The sequence below is a fragment of the Hemiscyllium ocellatum genome, chromosome 3 (genome assembly GCF_020745735.1).
Source record: "Hemiscyllium ocellatum isolate sHemOce1 chromosome 3, sHemOce1.pat.X.cur, whole genome shotgun sequence".
NCBI classification, from domain to species: Eukaryota; Metazoa; Chordata; class Chondrichthyes; order Orectolobiformes; family Hemiscylliidae; genus Hemiscyllium; species Hemiscyllium ocellatum.
In genome coordinates, this window is record NC_083403.1 from 50,693,068 (window position 1) to 50,719,306 (window position 26,239).

The 26,239-nt window shown below is 39.5% G+C and overlaps 1 protein-coding gene across 1 annotated transcript in view; it reads left to right on the top strand.

Annotated features, from left to right (window-relative positions):
• The window catches only part of pex7 (peroxisomal biogenesis factor 7), an 82,379-nt gene that overhangs the window by 45,639 nt on the left and 10,501 nt on the right, over window positions 1–26,239 (top strand). Inside the window, exons 7-9 of the mRNA XM_060820575.1 lie at window positions 6,651–6,757; window positions 6,877–6,990; window positions 11,182–11,237. Of these exons, the coding sequence (XP_060676558.1) occupies window positions 6,651–6,757; window positions 6,877–6,990; window positions 11,182–11,237 (277 nt within the window). The remainder of the gene's footprint in view (window positions 1–6,650; window positions 6,758–6,876; window positions 6,991–11,181; window positions 11,238–26,239) is intronic.

Genomic DNA, 26,239 nt, shown 5'->3' on the forward strand with positions numbered 1-26,239 from the left:
AATATTTGCCCATAAGGACAAAGTTTTTGTATTGGGTATATTTGTCTCATTTTACTGCATATAATGTAGCTTCATTCTGCAAAGGATAAATAAAAATTATTGCAACAATCCAGCAAATGGGTTTGGTTGTCACTGCAGTGATGGTGATTGTTTACAGTGGGTATACTGTAGCAGAGAGGTGTTTCTGCTGACTAGGAAACAAACTGCATCATCCCCACAAGAATTATAGTCTTTGACGTGGTTCACAGAGAAGTTCCAGTTAGATTTATTAAAGTTCTATTTCTTTCCCTTGTCCAATTTAATCTGCTGTACGGTTAACAAAATGCTTAAAATGTAACATAATATTTATTTAATCATGCAATTTGATTTGAACATTCACAATAACCAATACTTCGTCAACATTTTTTAAAGAACCTGTAGTAAGGAAATTCTTTTACAAATAATGATCTGAACCAGAACTAATTCTAATAATATACTTCTTTCGCAGAGTAATTGGAGTATGGGAATGGGTCCTTTATGTCAGTACTTCTGGGTGAAATGTGATGAGATCTTACCATCCCTCTCAAATTACCCATTCCCTTAAAAGTCTATCTGATTCCCTTTAATTTTTTCCTAATTAGTTGGCCTTCACTTCTTAGGACATCCATTGTGCACAGACTCCAATTTGCACTTCTAGCAGAGTTTGTGGTGCTGGTCAAGAGCAGAAATCCAACCATATTATTCCCTTTCTCATGGCAAATGTTTCTGGAGCCAATTGGTAACACTGTTTCTTGGTCAAAAGTGGCTGACTCTGTACAAGTTATCTGAGATCTCCAGAACTTAAAGTATTTGTAAAAATTGTAAATATTTCCCCAAGACTTACTTGCCTAAATGAATTTGTTTATCCTCCTAAAGCTTTCTTCTCCATCAAGGCAAAAATGTGCCAGATGAGTCTGAAAATGGCATTTCCACCCTGAGCATGGCATTTCTCATTCTCATTGGTATAGATTGGGGTGGAGACTTGCATGTCGTTGATTCATCTAAGTGGCTGGCCATTTACATAATCAGTAGCCTCCACTGAAGTGGAACTTTGATAGACTTGCTGTGCGGAACATGAATTGTGCACTGTAGATCTGGTAAGCGCAGTTCTGAACTTTGTACTTTTCTTTGAATATCTAGGGTTCCCTTTTAGGTATGGTCCCAGGACACCATTGGGAGAAGTAAAGTGACCTTTGGTGGAGGTCAGGTAGCCTTTCGTGTAGGTTAGTTGACCATTGGAATAGTTAAAAATCACCATAAAAGTATATAAAAAGTGCATAAACACATTATTGTCAATCTCATTACAATGGTCAAAATTGACTGTCAATACAACTAAAAGCACCTATGAAGATTAATCAAGTTGATTGGACTAGACTGACCACAGGTAAAAGGATGTGTGACAAGTGGGAGGCATTCAAGAGCGTGATGATGAGAGTCCAGAAACATTTTGTTCCTGTTGGAGTGAAGGAAAAAGCTGCTAAGATTAAGAAACAATGGGTGAATAAAGATATTGAGGTTCTAGTCATGAATAAAAGAGAATCTTATTTTGGATGGAGACAACTTGGTTCAATCCAATCTCTTAATCAATATAAAGAGCGTAGGAGCATTGTTAAGAGAAATCAGGAAGTTAGAGAAGGAATATGAGGTAGTATTGGCAGATAAAGTTCAGGATAATCTGAAGAGATTCTACGAATACATTGAGAACAATAGGGTAACTAGAGAGACAGTAGGGACTCTTAAAGGTCAAGGAGGTCGTCTTTGTTTTGGACCCCAGGAAATGGGAGAGATACTAAATGAATATTTTGCGTCAGTTTTTATTGTGGACAAAGAAATGGAGTCTAGAGAATGCAGAAAAATAAACTTTGTTTTAAAAACAGTTCACATTACAATAGAAGATGTTTGAGAAGTCTTAGCGAATATAAGTGGATAAATCCCCGGGACCTGATCTAATGTATCCCAAAATGTGTGGGAAGTAAGGGAGGAAATTACGAGACCCCTTACAGAAATATTTGCAACTTCTATTACCACAGGTGAGGTGCCGGATGTCTAGAGGGTGGCTAATGATGTACCTTTCTTCAAGAAAGGTTGTAAGGAGAAACTGGGGAGCTATAGACCTGTGAGTCTGACTTGCGTAAATGCGTAAATTGTTGGAGGTGATTATAAAAGATAGGATTCTCGGACATTTAGAGAAGCAAAAATGGATTAGGGATAGTCAGCATGGTTTTGTGCAAGTGTCTCAGAAACTTGATTGAGTTTTTTGAGGAAGTTACCAAAAATATTGATGATGACAGAGCAGTAGGCATTGTTTTTTTTAGATTTTAGTAAAACCTTTGACAAGGTTCTGCCTGGTAGACTAATTAGTAAAGTTAGGTCATGTGGGATTCAGGATGAGCTTGCTAATTGGTTACATAATTGGCTTAACAGCAGGAGATAGAGTAATGGTGGAAGATTGCTTTTCAGACTGGAGGCCTGTGGCCAGCGGTGTTCCACGGTGATTTGTTCTGGGTCCTCTTTTGTTTGTTATTTCTATAAATGTCTTGGATGAGAATATAGAAGGTATGGTTAGTAGGTTTGTAGATGGTGCCAAAATTGGCAGCATAGTAGACATGAAGAAGGTTTTCTAAGATTACAAAAGATCTTGATCAAATGCGTCAATGGCTGAAAAATGGCAGATGAAATTCAATCTGGATAAATGCATTTTAGTACAAACAAAAAAGGGTAGGGCCTTGGGTAGTGCTGTAGTACAGAGGGACTTAGGGGTGCACTTATGTTATTCTTTGAAGTTTGCATCACACAGATAGGGTGGTTAAGAAGACATTTGGCATGTTTGCTTTCATTTGCTCAGACCTTTCGAGTATAGGAGTTGGGAAGCCATGTTCAGGTTAGACAGGACATTGGTAAGGCCTCTTCTGGAATACTATATCTAGTTCTGATCATCTAATTATAGGTAGGATATTATTAAGCTGGAGAGGGTTCAGAAGAGAATTACCAAGATGTTGCTGGGTATGGAAGGTTTGAGTTATAAAGAAAGGTTGGATAGGCTAGAACTTTTTTCACTGGAATGTATGATGTTGAGAGGCAACCTGATAGCAGTCTATAAAATAATGAGAAGTACAGATAGAGTTAATGTTTGTTGTCTTTTCCCTAGAATGGGGGATTTTGAGACTAGGGGACACATTTACAAGATGAGAGGAGAGAGTTTTGAAAAAGACATGAGAAACAAATATTTTACAAAAAGAGTGGTTTGTGCGTGGAATGAATTTCCTGAGGAACTGGTGAACGTGGGTACAATTAAAACATTTAAGAGACACTTGGATAGATACAAGAATAGAAAATGTTTGAAGGGATATAGGCCAGGGGCAGGTGAGTGGGACTAGTTTAGTTTGGGATTATGTTCGGCATGAACTAGTTGGACCGAAGGGTCTGTTTCCATGCTATGTGACTGTACGACCCTAGGGAGAACCTTCATAAAGACTGTTTCTTGTCAAAGGGTGCAGTCAGGCATGTTAGTAGGATCTATTAAAGGCAGCTGGTCAAAAGTAATCTGTCGAAGTGAGCTGTCAGAAGTGTCAGGAGGACCTATCAAATGCACTTTTCAAAGGAAGTTATAAAGTTGCCATGATATTTAAATTTTTAAAAAATGTCTGGAATATGTGGAAAAAAATATTGTTTGCTATTTTACTCTGTTGGCATAAGCTTAAGAGACATCTAACACAGAATTAGTGCTGCAAGACTGATTCCACAATAATCCATTATCATAATAGGCTATCTGTCATTTCACAGTTTGATTGACAGTTACAAATTTATATACACTTTTGATGTGGTCTGTGAATTCAAATTTGTTGCTATAAGGGATTACGCACTTGAAATATTTGTATTAAGATGTTTTATTTAGTTGAAGGAACGTAAATATAGTCAATTTTTTTTAGTGTATTTGGTCTATTACAGTATATATTCAGAGCTTTATTTAATAAGACTTTATCATATCTCTGCTGTATTAGCTCCTAAGGAATGCTGATGGTGGAAAGTACTGGATGAATTAGAATACAGTGCAACCTCAATTATCCGAACGAGACGGGTGGGGAGTATTTTGTTTGGACAACTGAGAGTTTGGATAATGGGTTGTTCGAATAACGGATCGTGTTTTTACAATACCTTGAGATCTTATTCATTGGCCGGGGTATATGGGTTGGCATGAAATGGCACTAAGTTGACATGGGGGCTATACAAAACCATGTGGGATGTACTGTGGCATAAAGAATATGATGAACCGTGGGAGATAGTGTCGAAGCTTAACTTGCCAAGGAGGATTTTAGGACTATGGGGATGGGTAGAGAGTATTAACATTGCACAGGAATTTTAGAGGAGCCATAGTGGTTTGTGCATAACATAGCTTGACATGATAGGCCATAGGGATTGTTTAAAGAGCGTGCCTCAACATTGGGAGCACAAAGGGCCAGAGAAGTTGTTGGGGTGGCATACATTGGCATCTGTAGCATGATAGGCCATAAAATAGATGGAAAGTATGAAGTGACATCGGTTGGCATGAATCATGTGACTGTAAGGGATGAAGACTGGAGAGATGGTTCAAGTTTAATTCTTGGTTTTTAAACTTTGGAAAGTGCTGTTTCCCTGAGGTTAGCCGTTTGCTCAGCTTACTTGTACAGCTGGCAGCCTCTTTAGATTTTCTGGGATCATCTTTCCTGACTTTGGGTGGCAGGGTGACGCAGTGGTTAGCACTGCTGCCTCACAGGATCAGGGACCCAGGTTTGAACCCGACCTTCATTGACTGTGCAGACTTCACACAGACATTCTTCCCATGTCTACGTGAGTTTCTGCCGGGTGCTCCAGTTTCCTCCCACAGTCCAAAAATGTGCAGGTTAGGTGGATTGGCCATGCTAAATAGACCTGTGGTGTCCAGGGTTGTGCAGACTAGTTGGATTAGCCATGATAAGTGTAGAGTTCCGGGGATAGGGTGGGATGCTTTTCAGAGGGTCAATGCAGACTCAAATGAGCCAAATGGCCTCTTTCTGCCCTCTAGCCATTCTGTGGCTTCTAGTCTCTATGCTTCCATTCAGATCAGAAATCCAAATGGCAGAAAAAACATTTTAAAAGATGGATTTTATGGACCTGACTATTCTGCCACCTCTGCATACTGAATCCATGAGTGAAAATTGGGACCATTACTTTTGGCTTCAGATTTCCTATTGGCAAATCAAAACCAAATGCAGAGGTTAAAGACAGTGTTGTGTTCTCAAGGTAGACCACTTGTTTTAAAAAAGAAATTCAAGTGTCTAGTTAGTAGCTGCTAAATCTATAACACAAAATTTCACATTTTAAACATAAAAAAATTACAAGGTTCAGACTAAACAAGAACTGCTAATTTAACCTTGTATTTCAAATCCTTATTCATTAAGCCTCAAAATATTAACAAATCATTTTCTGTTTTTATTAATTCAATTCGAGAGTTTCTCTATACTGTCCAGAATATCGAGAGCTATTTCAGTTCTTCTGGAGCCAACATAAGATATGCCATTGATCTTCAGAATTTACTTTAATTCTCCTCATGCTTTTATTATTCTCCAGGACCATGAGATTACTTTAGGAGTCTTTTCTCCAGTATTCAGTCAGGAAACTCTCCATTTCTCTTTAAGCTGTCATGATTGTAGACATCCCAGCTCAACCACAGACTAAAATCAGAAAATATCTCTTTCTGATGACTCTTTGTAATTGATTTAACCTGTTCCAATGCACCCACCAGTAACACATTTTTCTCTGCCTTGTTCTTTCAAATACCCTTCTGTGAAGTGTCATCAGTACATGTTAGCCTTTTGTTTCCTTTGGCATGACGTTTCTATTTGTCATTTGTTCAGAGACATTGAATTAACTTCAGATTTTTAGTTGATGTAGGTTTTTACTTTGAGTTTTTTGTTATTTTGCAACTTGTCCTTTGTATGTGATCCTTTTTAGGACATGGAAGCTGAAAAATCCAGTTTGCTATTTGACTGTACGTTTGGTTTCAGGTGGGAAGAAACAGACTTTGGGTAGAACAGGAGCGAGTAGATCTGATTATTCCAGATATTCTGTGAGACTCACCTGCAACAATTCTAGCAACTGCACCAGGGTTGCATCCATCAATGCCCTCTCAAGCTGGTCACACTGAAGTTTGAGAGCACTTTGATGGAGAACCTATTTAGACAAAATATGTATATCTGCCACTTCATGACTCACCTTTGCCTCCTATCTGCCACCATGCCAATGGAAATTCATCGGCTGGTCTGAGGGATGGGAGAGGGTGATCTGCCCAGGTATACCCGACTCTTGATAATGCTTCAATCAGTTGCAGAGTGGGTGAGACTGATAAAGAATACTATTCATTTTAAATCTTTTTCAGTTGTTTGGAGTGATCTGTAGGTGTGAATTTTGTTGGGACAATTCATATATGCCATTATGCTTGCTGACACCTTATCTTTCTCAATATTTCATCGTGAATAAACTATCAATACAGCATGAGTATTGCTGGGATCTAGTTAAATTGCATAGATAATGAAAGTTTTGCCAGATGTATTTTTGGAAACTGACTTGAATGCACAAAAGTAAAAGAGTCAAGTGTGTTGTTAATATAATTTCAGGAGATAACACTCTAAGAGTCTGGGATATAAAATCAGGAGGAGCCAAGATAACAATTCCTGCTCATCAAGCAGAGGTACTGAGCTGCGACTGGAGTAAATATGATCAGGTAAGGAGATAGAAATCAATTAAATAAATCCATTTCAATTTGGTGATTTGTTTGTATTGTGATTCAAAATAAAATGGAAAAATGGTATAAAGAATAAATGTCCACTATATTTATTCCAGAATATGCTTGTTACTGGAGCAGTTGACTGTAGTTTAAGGTGCTGGGACCTAAGAAATATCCGACTGCCAGTACATCATCTCGTTGGCCACACTTATGCCATACGGAGAGTTAAAGTAAGTTAATTTACTGTTTCTGCCATTTAGCTTGTCACTGACAATTCATTAAATTTGTTTTAGTGTTTAGATTGTTTAAGCTTGTGATTCTGTACATGTGTTTTGAGAAGCATTAGCTCAGGAAATTTAGCTTATTTAAACCTGCAAATCTCATGTAATGAGTGACATTTTTCATTTCAAGATTTCACCAATTCCAATTGTACAACAGTTAGGCTGTCCAGTTGGTAGATTACTGGCAATTATACATTTTTAATTTTTAAAAATGTAGACCTCTATATGAAGCATGTTCGGATAGGAAACATTACATTTTATTACTTTATATAAACAATAAGATCTGGCAACTCTTGATGGTCAATAATGGTTTTCAGCTTGGTTATTCCACTGGTGACATATCTATCATGTTGTTGCAGTTTATTGTTATTATTCATCCGTATACTTGACTGCCCTGATGATTCACTTCAGATCACCTTGGCATCTCCAATGTCTTTGTCAGGGTCAAACCTTTCTCAACATCTAAAGGGGGTGATGACAGTTAAGTCTCCTGACCCTGAAGGCTTGATTCCTAGTATTCTACAAAATGTAGCTGCAGCGATAGTGGATCCACTGGTTGTAATTTTCCAAAAGTCACTGGATTCAGGAGAAATACCAGAAGATTGGAAAACTCCTAAAGTGGCGACCCCATTCAAAAAGAGAGGGAGGCAAAAGCAAGTAATTGTAGGCTGATTAGCCTAACATCTGTATTGGAAATGTATTGGAAAAGTACTGGAAGTGATAGCAGAACATTTGTTTAGATTAGTTTACATTACTTAGTGTGGAAACAGGCCCTTCAGCCCAACAAGTCCACACCGACCCGCCGAAGCGTATACCATCCAGACCCATACTCCTACATTTATCCCTTCACCTAACACTACGGGCAATTTAACATGGCCAATTCACCTAACCTGCACATTTTTGGATTGTGGGTGGAAACCGGAGCACCCAGAGGAAACCCACGCAGACACGGGGAGAATGTGCAAACTCCACATAGAGAGCCGCCTGAGACGGGAATTGAACCTGGGTCTCTGGCGCTGCGAGGCAGCAGTGCTAACCACTGTGCCACCATGCCACCCATAAATTTGTAGAAACATAATTTAATGAAGCAGAATCAACATAGTTTCATGAAAGGAAAAAGATATCTGAATAATTTGAGGGTTTTTGGAGGAAGCTTCAATCAGATTGGATAGAAGGGAATCAGTAGACATGTTGTATTTGGACAAATGAAGTATAATTTGGGAAAATGTGAACTTGTTCATTTTGGAAGGAAGCACAAAAGGACAGAGTATTTTTAAATGGTGAAAAACTGCAGAAAGCTGCATCACAAAAGAACTTGGGGGTGCTTGTGCATGGAACACAGAAAGCTACCACAGAGGTGCAGCAGGTAATCAGTACAGCCAATGAAATGTTGGCCCTTATTTCACGGGGGTTTGGAGTATAACAGCTAGGAAGTCTCACTGCAACTGTGCAAGATGCTGGTGAAACCACATCTGGAACACTGCTGTGAGCAGTTTTCGTACCCTTATTTAAGGAAACATGTTATTTCATTGGAGGCAGTTCAGAGAATGCTCACTAGGAGGATCCCTGGTATGGAGGGATTGTCTTATGGAATTTAGAAGAATGAGCAATAATCTCATTGAAACATATAGGATTCTTGGAGGCTTGACAGGGTAAGTATTGAGAGGATGGTTTCCCCTCATGTGAAAGTCTAGGACCAAGGACATAGTCTCAGAATAAAAGGACGCCAATTTAAGATTGGGATGAGGAGGGGTTTTTTTTCTCTCTCTCAAATGATCGTGAATGTTTGGAGCTCCTTGTCACAGAGAGCTGTGGGGGCAGAATCCTTGTTATATTTAAGACTGATATAGATGTATTCTTGTTCTGTTGGGGAATCATGGGTTTTGGGAAATGGCAGGAAGGTGGACATGAAAACTGCTGGGTCAATCACGTAGAGCAGGGATGAGGGACCATGGGCATCCAGAGCCCTTAAAGTACCAATTTCAGAAACTGCAAACATTTGAAACCTCCTCATTTTGCGTAATTACTGTTATGGAATTGACAGGACAAGCTCTCTAAACTATACTAACAGTCGGGCAATACTTTTGGCTGAGAGCGTTGACAGCTGTTAGTTTTTTGCAATTATTGACCCCCAGAGAAAATGTTGCTTGATTGACTGACTGTGATGGCTGACTAATTTGTGTTAATTTAAGGAAGACAGATATTTTAAATGTTTGCAGTTTCTACCTTTACCTTAGGAGTACATCAAAAATAAGTCGGAGTATGATATTCAGACCCTGGACTCTGCTCCATCATTCAGGATCATGGGTGATCCACATCAACATCCTGCGCAATCCATATATCTCTTGATGCCTTTAATATCAAGAAATCAATCGATCTTTGTCTTAAGCATGTTCAATAAATTAATTTCCACAGCCTTTTGGGATAGACAATTACAAAGGTTCCTTAGTCTTGGCGTGAATAAATTCCTTTTTGTCTCAGTCCTAAATAGCCTGCCTCTTAGACTGAGACTTCCTTGGTCTAGACCATAGCCAAGGATCATATCCTGTCTGCATCCACCCTGTAAACTTATATGAATATTATATGATTCAAAGAAATCACCTTTCATTTTTCTAAATTCTACAGAATGCAGGCTCAATCTCTTCTCATATGACAATCTCACCATTCCAAGAGTCAGTATAGTGTACCTTTGTTATACTTCTTCTGTGGCCAGTATAAACTTCCTTGGGTAGGGAAACCAAAACTGTACACAGTTCTCTCAGTGTGGTCTCATTAAGGCTCTATACAGATTGACCTTTTTATGGTTTTGGTGTAAATTTTTTTTTAAAGAAAGTGGGAAGTTATGACTGAATGATTATTTCCTTTTAAAAGCATTTGTAACACATACTACTGTCATCCTAAGATTTATTGGTTCAATACAGTGTTTGAATGGACGTGAAAGTATGATAGCTTGACATGGAGCTTCTGAGGGGGTTGTAGGAATTGGGTAGAATCTGGAATTGAAAGGAATGGGTAAGACCTTGCAAAAGGTTCTATTAAACAGGCTCTGGGTTATGACAGCTGTGAGGTGCCATGAACCTTTACTCTTTCATAAGCCTGCCCGACTCCATGGAAATTGCAGGGGACTGGAACATGCCTTTCCCTGCAATAGAATCAGCCAGGTCTGAAATGTAGGGTGGGGGTTTGTGACCCGAATCAGTCAGCACCTTAACATGATACTGTTGAAAATTGTAAAACCCGAGAGTGGATTCAGAAATCCTAGAATCCCAGTCATTTATTATACCAGTCCAAGCAGCCTCTCTAGTTCTGTGCACATCCTGACCAATGTGACCCAGCCTGAACTTAAGACAGGGATTTCCTATTCTGCAGTTCTTACATTAATGAAGTAGGATGTCAAGAATTTCAACAGGAACATACCCCTCACTGATAACATAAAGTGTCATGAATTTGACAGACACCATGATGGACCTACGGTATGGCTTAAAAGGAAAGAGAGATGTAAGTAGAGTATCTCAAAGCATCAGAGCACCATAGAATCCCAACTGATGGAAGCAGGCCATTCGGCGCATCAAATCCACAGCGACTTTCCGAAGACCGTCTCATCCCAGACCCACCCCTTTCCCAATCCCTGTGACCCCACATGTCCCATGGTCAATCCACCTAAACCTGCAAATCTTTGGACTGTAGGAGGAAACTAGAGCACCCAAAGGAAACCCTCTCAGGCATGGGGAGAATGTGCAAACACCACACAGAGAGTCGTCCAAAGGTGAATTGAACCCAGGTCCCTGGCACTGTGAAGCAGCAGTGCTAACCACTTAGCCATCGTGCTACCCTGCATTGAACATTTGAATATGATTTTCTGAAAAGTGCTTGCCTCATGACACTTTCTTGAGCATTTTTGTTGTCCAGCAGTTTTACTGTCTGAATTTTTCCAAAAAACGAAATCTCTTTTTTTTTAATATTACGCTTTTAAATCTGAAAAATAAAAAGTACCCCAGAAATAATACACACACAAAATAGTTTGGATGTATCAAACTTAAATATGATGGATTGTATGTATAATTGAAGTATCAATCTGTTTAAATACATCATTATCAGAAATGTCACATCCATAGCTAATACTACTATTCTTCTCTGCAGTTTTCTCCATTTCTTGCATCCATGTTGGCCTCTTGTTCATATGATTTCAGTGTCAGGTAAGCAACACATTTTTTCGTCACCTATTTTGCCTCGTTCGTTTCTCAGTTGAAGGCATTGATTCTTGAATACCGTTCCGTTGTTACTAAATATCATTTGACACTTAGTGCATCCTTGAGATTTCAGATAGGCTGATGAATATTTTTTGTAGAAATTAAATCCAGGAGAGTTTTACACAAAATTACTGCAAACAATGTTTGTTATTATTTTGGTCCTTCCAAGATTCATTCATTTTACTGACACCTGGACTTCAGGGATTAATTTATGAGGAGAGATGATACAAATTAGACCTGTTTTCTCTAGAATTTAGAAGATTGACAGGCAATTTGATTTAAGTCTTCGTGGTATTAACAGGAAAATATAGGGTAGATGAAGATAAACTATTCCCATTAGTTGGAGATTCTAGAACTATTTAGACCATTTACGAGAGCTGTTTGGAAGCACTTCTATATATACAGGATGGTAGAGGTTTGGAATTGACTTCACAAACAGCAATGGATGCTAAATCAGTTGTTGATTCTAAATCGGAGATGGATTTTTTTTTCCTTGAGGAAAGATATTAAGGAATATGGGCCAAAGGCAAATTTATGAAGTTGAGACACAGATCAGTCATTGTATGGTGGAACAGGCATGAGGGATTGAATAGCCTCATCGCATTCCTATGTTCTATATGCTGGATGAAAGTCAACAAATAATCTAAATTTCTCACCCTTGAATCTGCCAATCTTTGTTCCTCCATACTGAAAGTATTGCAGTATTTATGGGTACTGTATTTTTCACAGTAATACTTCGCAGCACTGCATATTAACATTTCAATTTTTATAGAAACCACAAGGTTAGTAAATGCCATTTACAAGCAAGCAAAGTTCTCAAATTGAGCTGGGTTCTTTCAAAAGTAAGGTCACGTGCTTTGGCATTATACTTTTATCGTTAGACAAAAAAAATTTAATTACATCATGTCCAAAGAGATATTTCCAACTTTTCCCACTCCATTATCTTTGGGGAACATTCTGAGAAGCTAGGCAAGAAATTGTTTGAGCTAGAAATAGTCAGTGACAACTGCTGTCCCTTTCATGATCATCTGAAACTTATTAGTAGTTTTGTAAATGTGGGGACTGAGTAGTGTCATGGGAACAGATTTTTTAAATTTTTTGGTTCTGTCTCAAATGTACTTCTGAATAAATGGATTGAAGTCTTTTCTGTCTTCTAGTTTAGGCAGTCAATTCTGAGAGTTGTTGCAAATCGTATGAAGCAAAAGTGTCCTCAGTTCATTTCTAGTTGGTTACTAAATTGGTGGAGAGTTGACATTAGAACGGGACGTATGTCACTGGTGCATTTGTGATGGAGAACACTTTTTCTTGTGAGAAAGGCAAAGTCGGTGAGAGTTTTATCCAATTGTCTACTCCAGTCCAGAATGAGGGTACTAAAATTTCTTTAAAATTCTTCTGAGTGTGAAGTGTATGTTTTGAATGTGCCCCACATTTTAACCCCACAATCCGTATCATCCCCCAAAACATTCATGTCAAGCTATGACATTTCCATGTCCATACAACCACTGTATTGAACCATAGTGGCAGTATTGTTTTAAAAAAATGGTTCATTCATAACTTGCCACTTACTTTAACAAAAAAGCATTCACTTCAACCCAGTAAAAATGTCAGTTTGTATACGACCTTGATGAGACTGCTCCTAGAAAATAATGAGGTAGATATTGCTTTAAAAAAAACGCTTTTCAGTTATATATGCCACATGATGACTCAGAAATGTTCCATAGTTCTACACATACAGTGGATTCATTTGAAGTCATTTCATTGTTATTATGCAGGCAAATGTAACAGCTGCACAACAGCTCCTCCGTACTGCTTGCTGTTCTACTGTGTGATAGCTTATGTCCATGTCAATTCTACATATCCTTTTTAGTCTATAATTCTTCATACCTTTGCTCAACAAAAAGCTATATCTTTGTGCTTTTCTACTGGTCAGCATGAGTCAGTAATCTGGATTTTCACCACAATGGAGAGCCCCTCTGCTATTGTGAAAATGGAAGAGTAGGCCAAAATTTGGAAATCCTGTCTCGGACATGGCATCTCACATTTTCCTGGGGCTGGTTTGCATCTCACAAACATTTTGCAGCAAAAGCTGCCGGTTGAAACTTTGGGGAATTCTTTGGGGGTGGTGGCTCACCCTTCGGGAGAGATAAGGCTACTTTTTGGAAAAGCTGCTGTGACCTTTGAGAGAGGTAAGCTGGCCTTTGAAATTATTGAAAGTAGACATTAATGTGTGTTAATAGAAAAACAGCTATCAAAAGGAACAATCAAACTGTCAAGGCTTTTAATGCTACTGCTTTTGAAACATTTGGAAAAAAAACTGGTGTGCTAGAGAAATCATAGCTCACTAATTTACTCAGTCTGATTTTTATTTCATGGGATTCATAGGTATTGCTGACCATGTTAGCATTTATTCCATATCTCTAACTGCCTAATTGTGAGCTGCTTTTTTATGAGCTACAGCCCATGTAGTGTAGGTACATCTGCATTGCTGTTTGAGAAGATGCAGGATTAAGAACCAGTGACAGTGAAGGAACAACAGTATGGCTCCGCGTCAGCATGCTGTGTGGAATGAAGGGAACTTTCAGGTGATGGTGTTCCCACATATCTGCTGTCCCTATATTTTTAGGTAGTAGATGTCACAGTTTGGAAAATGCTGTCTAAGGAGTTTTGGTGAATTGTCAAGCATCTTGTAGATGGTACACAAATGCTACCATGTTGGTAACAAAGGAAATGACTGTTGAAAGTGTTGAATGGGATGCCAGTCAAGAATGCTGTTTTGTCCTGGATAGTGTTGAACTTCTTGAGCATTGTTGGAGCTTCACTTATACAGGTTAGTGAGCAGTATTCCATCACACTCCTGACTTGCACAGTGTAGATGTTGTCAGACTTTAGGAGTCAGGAAGTTAATTTGTCATCACAGAAATCCTAGCCTCTAACCTGCTGTTACAATCACAGTATTTATGTGGCTAATCCACTTCAATTTCCAGTCAATGCTAGCTCCCAGGCTGTTGATTATAGAGATGTTATTAATAGCATTTTTGAAAATCAAGAGATGATTGTTGAATTCTCATTTGTTAGAGATGGTCATTGCCTTGCACTTGAGTGGTGTGAATATTATTTACCATTTAACAGCCATGATGTGAGTGTTGTCCCCCCCAGATCTTGCAGCATTTGGACAAAGTGGTTGTTTCAGTATTTGAGGAGTCGTAAGTGGTGCTGAACATTGTGGAATTGTCAGTGGCACATCCTCCTTTCTGATAGAGTGGCAGTCATTGTTGCAGTAGATAACGGTGGTTGGGCTTCGACATTGCCCTGAAGAAGTCCTGAATTGATCTCCTGGGATGGGGATGCTTGAAACCCAACAACCTAAGTACCTTCCTTTGTGCTGAGTCTAACTTAAACCAGTGAAGAATTACCCCCTGGTTCTCATTGACTCCACTTTTGCAGGGTTTGCTTGATCACTTACAAGGTCAAATGATGCCTTGTTCTCAAGGTAGTCAAGCTCAAGCGGAGGAAAATGTCAACAGTTCATCGAAGGTTAGATGTGGATAGGATCAGATTCAGATGTGATTCTGCTCATGGAGCTGAGTTTGACAACAGTCATTGGTTAGGATTTCACATGAAGAGTGTGTTAAGAGTGATCAGCTGCGTCAGCTGAACTGCAGCACAAGTAAACACAATGCCTCAAAAAGACGCGTGGTGGATTTGAAACTTTTAAATTACTCCATTTGTAAAAAGGAAGTAATTTTTGGCCCCCTTACATAGACTTTTGAACAGAGAAGCAGATATTCAACCTGTTGTACTCATATAGACTCTTTCTCCAATTTAATCCAGCACTAGTTTTGTCTCCTTAACCCTAAGTCCGCCTGCTTCACACACATGGCCAATCTGTCCTGAAAGCTCCTAAACAATTAATTCTGATTTCAGGCCTTCAGTTGTGCATTCCAGATCGATAGAACTAGTGACAGAAAAACAATCCTAATGTCCTCTCTCGTCCTTTTGCCAGTTATTCCAAATTGGACTAATGGCCTACTTGCTGGAGGAAACAGTTTCTCTCTACTTTTTCCAACCTATTCTGTTGCTATCTCTTCTATGATCTTTTATTATTTAAATTTATTGTCATAACTTTACATGATCTGTTTATTGTTTGATTTTGTTTTTGGACATGTTTTTGTAGCTAGTTATCTTGTTTGCGTCCTTCCATCTTTCTCATATGGGCAGTCAACATTGCAGCATTGTAGCTACGGGAAAGTTCCAGACATATCAACATGCTGTCATTTTTAGCTGCTATCTTAGTTTCAGTGTCAAATGTCCTCATATAATGTTTGTAAGTTGAACTTTAGCAAACGTTTATTATTTTTATGTAACAATCTCAATAGGCCAGCATAAAGACATACTGCACCTTTTAAACAGAACAAGATTCTGCCAGTAAGTAGTGAGTGCATATTTTACCATGTCTCATACAGCTTGAAATGAAGAACTATTCCTGCTGCAATGCAAAATCTGAATTGTTGCCATTTCATCAGTATGCCTTCCTTGTGATGTACAACCATACTGCATTAATAAAGAAAATCAATATGGGCTACCATTAAGAGGCACCCAAAGTATACTGAATTATATTAGCTGATTATGTTTTCCATGATTTGAATTTTCTTTAAAATGCTTAAAATAATTGTGTCGTTAGAGTGCCAATCAAACTGACATGATTCATTGTTCTTTACTGAAGCTTGTTAAAATTTCTCTGGTGACTGTAAGCCAGCCTAATTGATTCGTTTATTAAATTAAGTTATAAAATCAAAATCCTTTATATCATTCGATTATTTTGAATTTCTTCTAAAGTTTTCAAGCCAAAATGCACTCTTGAGATCTAGTAACAACATTATAATTACAACATTTAAGCGGATTCATTTTTAAGTGAAAGTTGGAAACAAATGAAACACGAATAGTTTCATTTTTCGGAGTCAATAGATGTGAAGTTGGAAAAGCGCAGCAGGTCAGACAGCATCCGAGGAGCAGGAAAGTCAATGTTTTGTGCTGAAACCCTTTGTCAGGTGGAGGTGGGAGGAAATGCTGGCGTATATAGAGGGAAAGGAGTGGGTCTAGAGGAAGAGTAGGTGGGATGGTGATAGGTGGATGCAAGTAGGGGGTTATTGTGATTGGTCAGTGGGAAGGGTGGAATGGATCGGTGAGTAGGAAGATGGGCAGAAGGATTTTGAATCTGGTGAAGTCTACATTGAGGCATTGAACTGCCCAAATGACATATCAGGTGTTGTTCCTCCATTTTGGTTTGATCTCACTCTGATAGTGGAGGAGGCCAAGGATGGGCATGTCACTAGGAGAGTGGGAATGGGAGAGGGAGTTAAAATAGAAAGCAACCAAAAGTTTGAGTTAGTTGGTGCGTGCAGAGCTCAGATGCTCTGTGAAACGGTTTCCGAGTCTGCGTGTGGTCTCTCCAGTTTCGAGGAGACCACATCGGGAGCAATGGATGTAAGAGATAAGGTTGGATGTAGTGCAGATGAATCTTTGTCAAATCTTTCAGAGTTTTGTTCTGTTTAAATAAGCCCTGAGTGCAATGTTATGGAAGATTTTGTACTTGGCAATCAAACTCTTTGCAAATCCTATTGCAGTTAAGGATGAGTTTATTAAAGGAGGTATTAAGAGGATAGGTTTGACTGTGCAGGAACATCTTGTTTTAGTATCTCCAGACAGATTGAAATTTGTAATGATGTCAGCTTTGGCTTGACCCTAACCTTTTGTTGTCGAAAACTCCATACTTAAGCTAGTGTTCTGGTGACATGGGTTTAAATCCCACCATGGCAAAGGGTGAAATTTGAATACAATAAAATATCTGGAATTTAAAAAAAATAGCTAGTCAAATGGCATCCATGCAACCATTGTCAACTGTTGTAAAAGCCCTTCTAGGTTGCTGGTGTCTGTTAGGGGACTACTGTCTTTCCTGGTCTAGCCTTCATGTGACTCCAGAGCACATGACTCCTAACTGTCCTCTGTAATGTTCCACAGAATCAATCAGTTGAAGGGAAATAAAGGATAGATAACACCAGCTGGCCTTGCTGGCAATATCCATATCCCTTAACATGAAAAAAATGTTTGTCTGCTTCAACCTAATTCAATGTGAATAAAGCACTGCCAGAAATTTCTGAGATATAAGAAAGGGGTCATCCAGCCTCTAGACACCTGCCTTAATGTAAAATATCATTTTTAATAAGTGTCTTTTTTAATGCATGCATCTTTTAATATGAATTGTAGCAAAGGTAGGCCAATGAACTTCTTAAAATGAAAATGGGTTATAATTTCCTATCTCCCTTTTGTTTGAGAATCTATGGGCAGAGGAAAATTGTACTCATTGCTGGCAACATTATAGACTGCACAGCTCAAGTCCCTTGATTTGGGTTGGAAACACTATTAACAATGCTGATTGGACAAATGAAAAGCCACACACCTTAAGGGGCATTCTCTGCACAGTCTAGTCTGGACCGGAATGTGCACATCCAGAAGTGGAATGGATTAACATTGAAACCATGCCTCTTTACTGAACACTAACTGCTGTATTCCATGCTTTAAAGTTTCTACAGTCACTTTACGGATTTGGAGAGAAGTTAAGTGTTTACGGTAAGTGGTATAGCGAATGAATTGGTAGGTGGAGTGATATACTGCCAGCTGGGTGAGGGGATGGGGATGCCAGTTGGCTGAGATGGCAGGTAATGGGTCAGCTCAATATTGAGCGGTCAGCTTAATGGAGGGGCATTAAGGGGTGGTCAGTCCATATCTGGGCTGAGGGAATGACCTTGGGGATCTGATGGCCCATGAAGTGAGTAGGTTTGGTTGGGGTCAGGAGAATTGGGTCTGTGGTGAGTCAGGTCTGGTTGTGGGTTGAGGGGAGAGGGGATTGTGTCCAACAGCCAGGAGGTAAGAGAGTTATTAGGTTTGGTCCTAAGTTAGAGCAGAGAGGTATTGGGTCTGAAAGAGGGACAGTCAGGTATTCAAATTGAGCAATTTTGCATTGGGTCAGGTTCAAAAGATTGGGGGTGATGTTGGTGGGATCCGGAGGATGTTTGCAGTGGGTAGGGAAAACAAGTGATGTGAGTAAGAGTGGTTGGAGATTGAGTGATTTTTATATTTATCCAAGAGTTAGACTGATGTTTCCACACTAACTGTTCAGTAACATCATTTGGAACCCTCCAACGTTTCTGACTTTAACTTCAACTTTCTTGGAGAATTCCAGACTGGGTAATTGACGATCGGATGTTTCAACTTCCTAAGTAATTTCCATGCAGCTAGCACTTTGGGACTTCTGCATGGTCTTGGCATTGATCTTCCATTGTCAGGAGAAATGGAAGGGGTGTGCAGACTCAGGAGTCACAGTCTAAGGAAATGGATTATTCCATTTAGGACTGAGATGTGGAGAAGTTTCTTCTCCCAGAGAGTGATGAGCCTGTGGAATTCTCTGCCACGAAAGCGATTGGGGCCAAAACATTGAATGCTTTAAGAAGGGGACACATATAGTTCTGCTAAGTGTTCTAGCATCCTTCCTCTTTACTTTAAGGAAGAGGTGTTAATATGAGGGCCCAGATGCTAAGTTGCATCTCATGTCATGTTGTGCACTAATGTAAACATTAAAAAAAATCCAAATCAGCTAGTTAGTGGGGTAACATGTTGAATATTGCATAGAATTACCAATGTTTCCAAAACAAAGCTTCCAAATTGAAGACAAATTTTGTAGTACTGAACTATTTGCATTGTAAAAGGGATTTAAACCACAGATTTGACCACACAACTAGAGTTACAATTCTATTGGTCTACCAATGCAAAACCAATAGCTTTAGAGTATAAAACATAATGTGTGGCAGTCTTTATATTGCAGACATTCCCCAATCATGATCTTCATTCTTCAGAACAAGTGCAACCCGTATGTTGTATGGAAAATTCACATCAGCATTTTGATTTTTAGTTTTGGATATTCTCTCTGATGAGGATTTCCTCAGCATTGTTGTCAAGCTATATCAACCTGTAAGGGATAATATGGAGGAGTTTTTCTTCTCATTTTTAATGCTGCAGACTCGTTGTGCTCTCTCCAATTTTAAAAAACATTAATGAAACAACAGTGTATTTCACCAGAATTAATTTTCAACCAAGCGAATATTGTTTCCAGTGCACTCTTGGTTACTCAGAAATGTAAACATACTGCATTGAAGACATTGAATGCAAAAAGATTTAGTCACCAGCTCAGTTACTAGTCACTTCAGTAGTATATTTAGCTTGATGCTATAGATACTACATTTAAAATTTACCAATAAAGTAATTTTCAAGTTGAATGTGATGACCTAAATAAGCTTCAGAATTTATTACATAGGCAGAATTATACTTGCATTATAATCAAAATGTAAAATATACTGAATTTCAGAGCGAGTGTAATGTAGTGACTGCACTTCAGGGAGATGTGTGGAGTCTGTTGTTGCGATCTTTGTTTGCTGTGTATCTTTGCTGTGTCCAGAAATGATCAGGAATAAAAATAAAAGGAAAGTCAACTTGGTTTGTTAGCCACATATGCTATGTAATTAACAGGGACATTGTGGCACAATTTTCTGGATATGTACATTGGTCACTTTTTTTCATTTCATATATTCATTTAATGAGTAACTGTATCATATTTGATAGTGACAGTGAATGAGCAAGCAGACTAAATATTTGCCATATGGATCACTTAAACTTTGTTTAAACAAACTCCAATTAATAAAAATTCAAATTGTCTTTCAATTTCCCTTGGCAGAAGTGGGGTGTACTAAGACTTGGTACCATTGTAAAGAGAGAATCATGATTTGTCAATTCTGGATCGGGTGTTTCTTATCTAATAGATCTTGGTGGGTCAGTTAGGCTGTGGCAATACTGAAGGAAGATACAGGGGAAAATGTAAGGATTCTATTTTCTGTATCTTTAGCTTGTCCTCTCTACTTATCAGACTTTCTGTCAAAATAACAGCAATGACTACTGTTTATAAGTGGTAGATATGACATGGAATTTCCAGTGTACAAACAGACCGTTCAGCCTAACCTATCCATGCTGACATTTATGATCTGCTTGAGCTTTCACCTAACTTTCCTCTTAAATCTATTATCACAACCTCGATTCCCTTCTCCCTCTCACATCGGATGCGGATAAAGTGATTCAAAAGACTTATGGGATATTTGCCTTTATTAGTCAACGCATTGAATTCAAGAGCAAGGAGGTTAGGGATGCAGCCAAATCTAAAATTAGTCAGCCATAGCTGGAGAGCTGTGTGCAGTTCTTATCACCATATTATAGGACTTGTATGATTGCGCGAGTGTGTGTAGAATAGATTCACCTGGATGTTGCCTGGATTGGAGTGATTCAGCTAGTAAGAGACAGTGGATAAGCTGGTGTTGTCGTTTTTAGAGCAGAAAAGGCTGAAGGGGAACCTAGGAAAAAGCGAGGACTGCAGATGCTGGAGATCAGAGTCGAGAGTGCGGTGCTGGAAAAGCACAGCAGCATTGGAGGGACAAGAGAATCAATGTTTTGGGCAAGAGCCCCATTATCAGGAAGGGAACCTGACTGAGGTATACAAAATTCTGAGGGGCAAAGACATGATAGACAAGGAGAAAGTTTTCCCTTGATAGAGGGTTAAAAAAAACCAAGAGGCACAGTTTGATGGTAAGGAATGTGACATTTAGAAGGGATTTCAAGAAAAGTATTTTCACCCAGAGGTTGTGGGTATCTGATGTGGTCTTCTCTGGCTTGGTCAGTGTTTGTTGTCCGTCCCTAGTTGCCTTGAGAAGATGATAGTGATTTTGTGTGTGCGTGCGTGTGTGTGTCTGCCTGTCTGTCAATAAAAGTCTGGATTCTAATCCTGACCATAAATCGATTGTCAGTAAAACCCAAATGGTTCACTAATGTCCTTTAGGTAAGGAAACTACCATCCTTACCTGGTCTGTCCTACATGTGACTCCAGACCATAGCAATGATGGACACTAGATGTGAGCTATAGCCAGCGAAATCCGTCATCCAGTGAATGAAAAAGCCTAACCTTGGACCTTTTTTAGCCACCGTATTTATGTGGCTGGTACTGTCTAAATTCTGGTCAATAGTAACTCCAGTGATGTTGATAATGAAGGATTAAAAAATAATTGGGTTCTTTCTTGTACTCACTTTCTCTTTCTTTCTTGTTATAAATGGTTATTGCCTGGCACTTATGGCATTATTTTTATTTGTCAGTTAACATCCCAAGCCTGAATGTTGTTGATAAATTGTGTATGGGCATGGATTGCTTCAATACTTAAGTTGTGAATGGTACCAATCATTTTGCAGTCATCAGCAAACATCTCTATTTCTGGTGTTGTAATGAAGGGAAGGTCATTGATGAGCAGCTGAAGATGGTTGGGTCTGCTACACTACACTGAGATACCACACCAATACCCATTGTCTCCAGTTTTACCAAGGCTGCTTAATATCTCACTCAGTTAAATGCAAACTTGATATCACTCACACTCCCCTCCCCTCTGGAGCTCAATTTGTGTTTGGACCAAGGCTGGAATGAGATTTGGAGCTGAGTGGTCCTGGCAGAACCCAAACTGACCATCATTGCTGACCTAGTGTATTTGATAGGGCCACTTTAAAGAATCATAGAATTCCTACAGAGTGGAAGCAGGCCTTTGGCCAATTGAGCCCATACCAGCTGTCCTAAGAGCATCCCATGCACTCTCAACCCCTGACCCTGTCCCTTTAAACCTGCATTTCCCATGGCTAATCCACCTAGCCTGCACATCCCTGAATACTCTGAGGCAACTTAGCAGCCAATTCAGCTAACCTGCCTCGGATTGTGGGAGGAAACCCACACAGACTGGAGGTTGGAAGCGAACTCTGGTTCCTGGTGCTGTGAGGCAGCAGTGCTAACCGCTGAAGCACCCAAAATACAGCAGTGATCTCGGCTACATTGCATATTACTAAGTATGTTGGAATCAAGGTTCAATCTAGATTTAGCATAAATTTCCTACTTTACAATCCTGGGGCTTATGCTCGAAACGTCGAATTCTCTATTCCTGAGATGCTGCCTAACCTGCTGTGCTTTGACCAGCAACACATTTGCAGCTCAGATCTCTTTTCAACTCACTAAAGTTACCCCTCTTGCAGTTAAATTATTTTAAGCTTAATTATTTGTCATTTTCCAGGACTATTCTAAATATGATGTTATTTTGATGGCTGTGCCCCAAATGCTTCTGTACGTATGGTATTTCATTCAGATGCACTTCTCAGAGAGCGTGAAGAATTTTACTTAAATGTATATTTATTTTATTTTCTTCTGGAAGTATCACCAAGATCATTGATCTCTATCTCCACATTATTTCCCACCACTGTCCTTCTTCAGTTTCTCCATCAACAAAACCTTATCCATGGAGTGTATAAATTATTGAGCTTACATAATTTAAATACCTGCCTTACTAACCTCCCATTTTCCATAAACTCAAACAGATATGTATAATTATTACCCTGCAAATCAAAGAATTGATGCTGACAGTGCACAGATCAAAAGTATGGGAAATTCTGTATTACAATGGAGGGTTTTGGTTATTCTGCTTCAAAAGAGAAACCAATATACAGGAAAGGATTCAAGTTGATTGACCAGGATTACAGAATTATTGTGGAATTGAAAGAGACCATTCAGCCCATCAGCTGTGCACATGCTCTACTTAGTGCCATTCTTCTGCCTTTCCTCTCTATCTCTGCATTTGTTTATATTCAAATAATTACTTAATGCATTTTTGAATTCCCTGACTGATCGTGCCTCCACTACACTTTCAGGCACTGCATTCCAGAGCCTATCTAATTGCTGTGTGGAAAAGATTTTTTTCGCAATGCATTTGCTTCTTTTCAAATTACTTTAAATCTGTGCCTTCGCATTCTTGACCCTTTAAAGAGTGGCAGTAGTTTCTCCCTATCGATTCTGTTCTCATCCACTTTCCTGTCGAATTCTAAATACAGACAATAGAATTGATGAAAAATCAATGTTAATAAATTACATGTTTTTATACAATTATAGTTCAACATTGATTGATTTTTTGATTCCACTCAACATCTGCCTTGCCCTGTTTTTAGGAACATCAGTCAATCCAAAATTCAGGACTTAGTTCCTCTCTTCCAAATAGTCAATCCCATTTGTCATTCTCAGCATTACCAATCTCCACTCCACTGCAGTGCATTGATTTCATAATCTTTATCTTCATTTTCAAAGTCTCTACTTTATTTCCTGCTTACTGAATGACCTCCAGTTAGAGGTTTAACTTCTATCCATTTCTTAATAATTTTCATTGATGTTTGAGTCAGGCACTGAAAGTAGCATAAATTTACAATAGATTTTAAAGGGGGAGGTGGATAAATATTTGAAAATGAAAAATGCAAAGATGTAGGTGTACTTAAGGAAATAACAATGTAAAATTATTCTGAAAGAACAGGACTAGGAGTAAATTAGTATGTCTCAAATGGAGCAATGTAAGTATAATGAGCTGAATGGCTTCCTTCTAGGACTTATCACATCATAAGGCGGCATGGTGGATCAGTGGTTAGCACTGCTGCCTCACAGCACCAGGGTCCCAGGTTCAATTCCAGCCTTGGGCGAATGTCTGTGTGGAGTTTGCACATTCTCCCTGTGTCTGCGTGGGTTTCTTCTTTAGACTGACTCCACAGTCTAAAGATGTCCATGCTAAATTGCCCGTAGTGTTAGGTGCATTAGTCAGAGAGAAGTGGGTCTGGGTGGATTACTCTTTGGAGGGTTGGTCTGGACTTGTTGGGCTGAAGGGCCTGTTTCTACACTGTAGGGAATCTAATCTAATCTAATATCACTCCTTTATTCTTGATCAGAGGATTGTACTCCAGTGGCTCAAGTAGAGGATGCAACGCAAAACTTAGTTAATTTCACCTTCCAGATGGCTTGAAAGTATCTGGAAAATACTTTTCTGGGGAGCATTTCACAAATGGATCTGAGTGACAGGCTACAATATCACTGTAATTCAGCATGTGCTGACAGGCAAAATTCTGGCAAGAGAAAAGCACAAAAGAATGCAGATGCTGTAAATCAGAAACAAAAACAGAAATTGCTGGAAAAGATCAGCAGGTCTGGCAGCATCCGTGAAGAGAAATCAGAGTTAATGTTTCAGTTGGAGTGACCCTTCCTCAGAGGCCGAGGCAGAACTCTGCGCCAGGTTGGAGATTATTGGCGAGAGTGTGGTGCTGGAAAAGCACAGCAGGTCAAGCAGCATCCGAGGAGCAGGAAAACCGACAATCGGGCAAAAGCCCTTCATCAGGGATATAAATCAGAAACCAAAACAGCAATGGCTGAAAAAGATCAGCAGGTTTGGTAGCATTGGTGAAGAGAAATCAGAGTTAACATTTCAGTTGGAGTGACCTTCCTCAGGACATTGAGGATCTACCTAAGTACATGGATTGCGATTCAAGAAGGTAACTCACTACTGCCTTTGCAAGGTCAGTTAGGGATGGACAGTAAACGCTGGCCTGCCAGGGCTTTTGCCCGAAACACGACTTTCCTGCTCCTCTGATGTTGCCTGATCTGCTGTGCTTTTCCAGCACCACACTCTAGACTCTAATCACCAACATCTGCAGTTCTCACTTTCACCTTGGAGATTATTGGCTTCTGAGTTACTCAGATTTCTGATGGGATAATTAAACTTGCTGTGGACCATCTGGAACCACATTTTGTTTTGCTGCTGCATTTTACTACTCTTGCTAGTGCTTTGAATAAAAGATGTCAACCTAAATCTTCTGAATAGAAGCTGGTTGTTTTGTTTTTATTTTTCATTCGTAAAACATGGGCATCGCTGGCTTGCCAGTGTTTACTGTCCATCCCCATTGTCCTTGAGATGGTGGTAGTGAGCTACCTTCTTGAATCGCTGCAATCCATACACTGTAGGTAGACCCTCAACACCCTGAGGAAGGAAATTCCAAGGTTTTGACTAAGTGACTGTGAAGAAAGTGAGATAATTTCAAGTCAGGATGGTGAGTGGGAGCTTGTAGGTTGTGTTCCTATGTATCTGTGGCTCTTATACTTCTAGAGAGAAGTGGTTGTAGACTTCAAATATGCTGTCTGAGGATCGCTGGTGGATTTCTGCATCTTGTTGAGGGTGCACGCTGCTGCTAGTGAGCATTAGTAATGGAAGGAGTGAGTGTTAGCATATGTGGTGCCAGTCAAGTAGGCTGTTTTGTTCTGGATAGTGTTAAGCTGCTTGAGTGTTGTTGGAGCTGCACCCGGGCAAGTGGGGAGTATTCCATCAGATTCCTGACCTGTGCCTTACAGATGATGGACAGGCTTTGGGGAGTCGAGAGGTGAGTTACGTGCTGCAGGATTCCTAGCCTCTGACCTGCTGTTGTAGCCTCTGCATTTACCTGGAAAGTCCAACCGAGTTACAGATGAATGGAAACTCGCAACGTGTTGATTGTGGGAATTGGAGCAATGGCACCTCTTGGAATTCCCTATATACCGGGTACTTGGGAATTGTCCAGGATATTTAATTTCTGATGGGCAATTTTCCTCCACCTTTTTTTAAATTCACTCATGGAAGACGGGCATTGCTGGTTGAGAATGTGGTAGTGAGCTGCCTTCTTGAACCACAACAGTCCATGTGCTGTAGATAGAATCTGGAACTCTCTCAGAAAGTCTACAAAACCCAGTTATTTAGACATTGGAGGGTTGTGACTCACTTGCATGACTAGTTACCCAGAAGCAACTGGAGGGAATAAAACCTGCTCTGACTCCTGGGTAACTATACAACTGATACCCCCAACTCACCACTGACACCACACTCCCAGCATTCCCTTCCTGCTAACCTACTGCCCTAACACAACAACCCACATACCCCTCTTTCAAGACTATCACCATCCCCACTTATTGATAAGCTTACTCTCTCACC